Below are 7,114 nucleotides of genomic sequence, written 5' to 3'. Positions count from 1 at the left end.
CCAAAGTATGTAGCCGTTTGAGTATATGCCCGTGGCCTGATTATAGTCCATCTAACAAGCTCATTTAGACTCTGTTTATATATTATTAAGATCCTTTAGTAACATACCGGGATGCTTGATGAACATCTTTAATTATCTATGTACTACTTCTGGTTCGTCCGAGCGCTGAATGGTCATTATAATAACATAACGTGCACTATAGTCGGTTCTTAGCAGTTATTTTGTTTTAATTGAATAATTAAATTATTATTAAGTTATTTTATTTTTTTAATTTTAATTTATTTTATTATTTCTTCCAATCATTATATTTTACTTTGTTAGGTTATATTATAATCATAACCTCTTTATATATCAATCTTACTTTAAGTGTCATTTGACAAATCTGTTTTAAAGTTTGTAATTCATTTATTTATCTATGTATTATCTAAATTGTTTTATGTTTTGTCGTAGCAACGTCATTTTTGTACAAAATATATATTTTATTTAAATTTACATGTTTACTGTTAATGCCAAAACAGTATTGGTTTATTTAGATAAAGTGGTCGCATGCCATGACAAAATGTCTTGAAATTAACTTTGAAAAATCGGTTAAAATTTTGCCTAAGGGTTTTTTTTTATTTTAGAAATGCTAATTTACAATAAGCAATTAACATTTTAGATTCCAAGTGGAGCATAATGGGTGCAATATCAATCAACCTAGCTTCATTGATATGTTTTTACCTTTTATAATTTATGAACCATTGGACTTAATTCGAAATTAGCTTACCAACAGTGTTCGAACATTTTTACGAAGCATACGAATTCCAAATGTTTAAAATAATATTTTTACATTATAAGTGAGACTAGTTACAAAACAAAAGTCACTGGTTTTGTCCACGGGATTGAACCGTGGACTGATTTACTGGTATTGGGTAATAATACTTAAAAGTAATACAATAACTACTAACGAATTATTAGAGCATAATATTTTATTGATAAATCAAATCTACATTTTTATGTGAATATGTGATAAACTAAATACGTGCAGTTTTTCAATAACAGTTTTTATTAAAATCAAACTAATCGTCGAAATAAGTATTAAAGACGATTTGTAAAACACTTTCCTTACTGAGTCTTGTTTCTAAAAACACAAAACATTACACAATTTAAAAAAAAAACAAATCAGACCAAAAAGTTTAAAACAACAATGTCACACTAGAAAAACATCATTGTTTCAAAAAATTTTAGAATAATAATGTAATATTAAATTATACGATATTAGTGAAATAACTTGTAGGTATCTTACATTTGGCGAATTTTTTTTTGTACAACATCATAAAAAGGTGCCCCGTTTTTTTAATTTGTTAGTTATTGAATATAATCATATTATTATATTACTTTTATATTCCTTGTCGAATTCTTCATAAGTGGGGCATGGCATATGCAAGGGCGTTCTTTCTCTTACTCTATTGAAAATGATATTGAAATCTTCATATTGTTTGAGATCATGATTTTCATATGTCTCGATCACGTCCCTTACTGCTTCCTATTGTTAGAGGAGTTATAATTAGACATTAAATAGTGTATAACAATTTTGTAATAAAACTAATTGTTCTTAAGCGAAATAAAAACTGCGACACATAATATAATATGCCTTATGGTGTTTTCTGCGTAAAAACATACACAACAAATCCATATAATAGGGAAAAAATCGGACGAATAGTTTTTAAATTTAAATTATACCTTTCTGTACCGCGCACTGGAAGAAATAGTTCTTCTATTTATTATTTATTTTATTTGTGAAATAAACAATAATAAAATCATTTAGTATGGAAATCGTATCGTTTTACTGTTGGGAAGTATGTATAAAATTTTTGATTGATTAGAAAGACAATATCGTTCGTGATCCGAAAAGATAAAAATATGAAAAAATAACTAAAAGTGAATAAATCGCTTTAATCACTTCGACGGTAAAACATAAGATTAAGTAACTAAACTATAATTTACATTTAGTACCTACATCGTCGTCGCCGCCAAAAAACCTTCTGTGCTAATTTTACGATTTTTATGTTTCTATACCCCTTTATACAGAAAAAATAAGCTATCATATGATAAAATCTCCAACGTGCTGTCTTCATTGTAGAATGAATGAAAAAAAAACCTCCTATGTGTTACCTACTATAAATCGTTTTACACGTTTTAATGTCTCCTGAACAATTAGGTTTTAGTACATGGGAGTTTTTCTCACGGCAACGACGTTGTAACAGCGCAATGCTGAGAATTTGTAATAGTCATAAACACTATGTACTTGTTGAAGTCATAAGAACTAAACCTATTTTACTAAAGAGAATTGAAGTTTGAATATTTTGAATTACCCACACCAATCACCTAACTAGCCTTTTTTCTTTAATGTAGAATAATAGTTATTATATTTACATGTACTTCCGGGTTCTGTGTAGAAGCGTATGCTAGGGCGTAGACTACAGCTTTCGACATTGAAAATACCATATCTAGAAGTACAAAATATTATACATTTTTTAAACAAACGAATCACGACAAATGAGTTAAGAAAAACAATTTGTTATGTGAAGAAACTTTTTGGTTTAAGATAATTGTAGTTTATAGAACAATAATATATTATTAAATTATATAAAATTTTTTTTTTTTTTAATTGTTCTTAAATTTCATATTTTGCTAATTCACGGTTTTCTCAACGTTTTATCAGGTTTAAAAGTTATACAAATGCTACACTCGATTGTTTAAATGTCTTTTTATATGTTTTTGAACATTTTACTCAACATAATTAAAGAATATTTTTCTATTTTTAATTACTTGGTGTTATATATTTTTGAAATATATCTATACTGAGGATCTCTTTGCTTATACCGAAAACATCTGCTACTCTTCGACATACAGACATAAATGTAGCAAAGTCCATGAAGCCATTTTCTCCCATAGTTTCCGCGATTAGGCGTGTAATATAGTACTATAGTTTTTAGAATAAGAAATAAATTGTAAAATGTATATTATAATTACACATTAAAGTAAAGTTTCACTGGTAAAAAATCAAAACTCCAAATTAACAGTTATGATATAATATTCTTTGAGAATTTTTTTTCAGCATAATTAAAATGAAATTTCAAAGTAGTAAGGCATTTTTTCTTATTGTTTATAAGTAAAAAAATACTTTATAAAAGTATTCGAAACGAAAACGTTGATGGTAAGAACATTAAATACATTAACTAAACAATATAATATATGTTATGTTACAGTAGCCAAGCCTGCACAAATAACTAATAATTTTTGTAATAAAATATACCTAATAGATATTAATAATTTTAACTTTATATTAATATGTAATATAATTGTATACATTTGGTGTCATAATAAATAATAATAATATAAATTTGTGACTTAATGTTTAATCACAGTACACATTCTTTTAATACCTAAAAAAAATAAAAATAGCATAAAGCAAAGGGAAAAATATCATACAATTGGTGAATAAATGAAATTTCAGATTTTTACTTCCACTGAATGTTTATTCTAAAATTTATTCAAACTCATTTGTAAAAGCCTGATATACAAAAATTAGTCGAGATTCGACCAAACTATTATTTGTTTAACCTAGGTTTTACCGCAACTTACCCTGCATGTCTGTTACAATAAAAAGAATGTTCTCAAATTTATTTGGTTTTTTAGCTTCGATGCAAAGCGAGAAGGTATTGGTTTTACTCTGATGTGGGCTTTTTTTTTCGCTGTATACACTGTAACTTTTTTAATACTAGACCAATTCCTTCGAATAGCAACTCTATAAATCACAAATTTTGTACTAGTTAGTACTTTGGGGGGGGGGTAAAAGTTGAAACAAATTAATTCTTCACAGACGAAAGTTGAAAAAACCAGTACAGTGGGGTCGGGGCATAGTGAGGACGGAGCATAGTTGGGTCGGGGCATAGTGGTGACGGGGAGGTCACAGGTTTACAGTAATTTTTAAATCTGAAAGTGATAAAATCACTTTCGAAAAAACGCTTCGATGCGAATCGGTAGTTAGTATTTTCAAGCCAGTACAGTCCAAACCAAGCGCAGTATAAACCAGCAAAGTTAGAAAGTTTTAAATGAAGGTTCTGTATTTACAAATGAGCATCAAAGCGTTAATTTGAAAGTGATTTTATCCGAGAGGACTAGTACAATAGAGTATAGGCATAATGTAATCAAAGCAATGAGGAAACGGAGAGGTCACAGGTCTACAAGAATTATTATAAATAAAAGTGATAAAATTGAATAAAATCGCTTTCAAATAAACGCTTTGATGCTCATTTGTAAATACAGAACCTTCATTTAAAACTTTCTAACTTTGCTGGTTTATACTGTGCTTGGTTTGGACTGTACTGGCTTGAAAATACTAACTACCGATTTGCATCGAAGCGTTTTTTCGAAAGTGATTTTATCACTTTCAGATTTAAAAATTCCTGTAAACCTGTAACCTCCCCGTCACCACTATGCCCCGACCCCACTGTACTGGTTTTTTAAAATTTTTTTTTAAATATTTTGCCCATGTTTCGTGTTAAGTGTTTTAGGTTTAGTTCTTCTTTTTCATCTTTTTTTTTTATATTATTTTAGGCTATCAACATGTTTTATTAATAATCAATTTCTTATTTAAAATAATCTAACTTCCAGAAAAAAAATATTGATTTTTTTTGAGTAGCAGTCAATAAAATTAAGATAATTATCTAAAAAAAATTTAATTTATGTGTAAAAAAAAATATTTTTCCGTTTTTTTAAAAAACCAACTTTTTAGATAATCAAATAAATTTCAATGATTTTCTGTTACTGAAAAAAATTATTAATTTTTCAAAAAGCTGAGGTTTTTTTACATTAGAAACTGTTTTTTAATTATTTTTTTATGGTTGAAGATACTATAAAAAAAAATTAAGCAGTGAAAAAGAAAAACTCTAAAATTACTTTATACGACCATTGCCAAAATAATAAAAAAGAACCGAAAAAAATTGAGAATATTCATTTAATCGTAACAGACATGCAGCATAAGTTTTATTTAAAAAAAAAATGAGGCAATAATATTTTATTTGAATTCTCTTTTTTTGTGTCAAAAACTGGAAGAAATTATTCGGAAAAGTTTCTTCTATTTATTATTTTTTTTATATTTAAAAAACTGGCAAAATCATTTTAGCATGAAAATCGCATCGTTTTACTGTTCGGGATTATGTATACATTTTTTGGTTTTAGAGAATAAAAATATCGTTCGAGATTCGAAAAGATAAAAAAAAAAAAATGGAAAAAATGACTAAAAGTGAAGAAATAATTTCAAAACACTTCAATGCGAAAATGATGACGGTAAAAACATAAGGTTAAGTTACTAAACTATAATTTTCATTCGGTATATAACAGCATAAAGCTGAGAATTTTTAATAAGCAAAAATACTATGTACTTGTTATAGTTATAATAATTAAACTTATTTCACAAAAAATAATTAAAGTTTGATTATTTCGAAAATCACCACACAAATACCCTAACGAGAATTTTATCTGTAATACAGTGTAATAGTTTTTATTTACATTTGTTATGGGTTTTGCTCTAGATATATACGATAGCATGCTGATTTCTACTTCATCATTTGTTAGTGATAATTCTGAAAGTAAAAAGTATGGTACATCATTTATACAACCAAATCAGTCAAATTTAACAGCAAAAGAATATTACCGTGTGTTTTAATTATTGCAAACATTTGTATTTTAAGGTATTGTAATTTAAGAATAATGACGCCATAAAACATTATACATATCACATATTCTACTTTTTTTTTGTGCATCATTATAAAAAGGTTCCTTGTTTTTTATATTTTTTATTTGGTTGGCAAGTTATGATTTTTTAGTATAAAAAAATTAATTAATTTACAGCTGGATGATTAACAAACTCGATTGTTGAAACGTCTTTTCAATAGTTTTCGATAATTTTTCTCAACATATTTATTCAATATTTTCTATTGTATATTACTTATTTTGATGTCTTCAACACTGGGTATATTCATACGTTGCCCGACTATATTTCCTACTTCGGATAATATTACTAACAGCTGCTCAAAGTCCATCAAGTCATCTTCTCCCAAGTGTGACCTGATTAATTGTTTAATCTCATTCTATAATTTTCAGAGTAATAAATAAACATTAAAATGTATACCCATTATTCTGTGCCTTCTTTAGCCAAATTAAAATGCCAAAATACTAGACATATAATATGGTTTACGGATTTTTTCGACATATAACATTAATTTCTAATTAGTTACGGCATTTTTTTCGTTATTGTTTTTAATTGAAAAAGTCACTTAAAAAACTCTTCGAAGAGAAAATGATAATTGTAAGAACATTAAATACATTTTCGAAACAATATATTATTAATTAAATTGTTGGCGCAAGATTTTTTTTTTTTTAGTTTAAATAATAATTATTCGTCAGTCGTTCGAAAATATTATTCGAAAAAAAATATTATTTAGATAAAAAATTATCTAAACAATGCCCATTTCTGTATATAGTTAAAAAAGAATCTCACCGTTATATCTCGATCATAAATAATAATAAGTGCTCGTTTACTTACAAGCTGTTCATCAGTTGGGGGAACACCCTGACAATGGAAAAAGCATAACGACACGCAGAAAAACAGTATATTTTTCAAATGCATGTTAACTTATCAAAAAATAATCTCGGATTCAAAATATTTAATTATTTGTATTGGAAATAAAAACTGTTTTGAAACTATTCGATAATAGTACTTAAGACGATTTTATGATGTAATGTTAGTATTGTACTGCAGTACCTTCAACAAGAAAATATACTTTAGGAATGAACACTGCTTTGAGTTTGTTAGTACTGAGTGGTACGACATGCAGCAAACGATAAATATTAAAGAGCGTTTTTATTTGCGCTGCATGTCATTTTAGTACACGCACTCTCCCACTGTTATATTTTAGAATATATTATATTGTCAACTTTTTTCGATAGTGTACTCTCTGAAGAATATTTCATGCATTTCATCTTTTTTAAACAAAAATTTTAAAATATGTAATACTTTTGTTGGTTTTTTTTCGATTTGAAATGGGAAAGGATAAACTTGGTCAAA

General features: G+C 27.0%; 1 protein-coding gene across 1 annotated transcript; it reads right to left on the bottom strand.

Moving 5' to 3' along the window:
• Positions 1-950: 950 nt before the first annotated feature.
• On the bottom strand, positions 951-6,870 carry LOC126839129 (uncharacterized). The gene is made up of 7 exons (XM_050574200.1): positions 6,593-6,870; positions 5,996-6,137; positions 5,557-5,630; positions 2,812-2,965; positions 2,416-2,489; positions 1,378-1,525; positions 951-1,120 (listed from the first exon to the last, which is right to left on the bottom strand). Exons 1-7 carry the CDS (start codon positions 6,674-6,676, stop codon positions 1,059-1,061), a joined length of 738 nt encoding a protein of 245 aa, XP_050430157.1. The 5' UTR covers positions 6,677-6,870; the 3' UTR covers positions 951-1,058.
• Positions 6,871-7,114: the final 244 nt, after the last annotated feature.

This window comes from Adelges cooleyi, unplaced genomic scaffold (assembly GCF_023614345.1).
Source record: "Adelges cooleyi isolate 19-005CV unplaced genomic scaffold, UGA_ACOO_1.1 ACOO_flye_CR_arks_rails_tigmint_CR_PRNA_30, whole genome shotgun sequence".
In the NCBI taxonomy this organism is placed as follows: Eukaryota; Metazoa; Arthropoda; class Insecta; order Hemiptera; family Adelgidae; genus Adelges; species Adelges cooleyi.
This window is presented reverse-complemented; position numbering and strand designations above follow the sequence as displayed.

Coding starts and splice junctions, on each gene's coding strand:
- LOC126839129 (XM_050574200.1), bottom strand. CDS start 6,676: ATGCATTTGAAAAATATACTGTTTTTCTGCGTGTCGTTATGCTTTTTC. Junction 6,138..6,592: donor CCCCAACTGATGAACAGCTT/GTAAGTAAACGA, acceptor TGAAAATTATAG/AATGAGATTAAACAATTAAT. Junction 1,526..2,415: donor CACAGAACCCGGAAGTACAT/GTAAATATAATA, acceptor CTCTAACAATAG/GAAGCAGTAAGGGACGTGAT.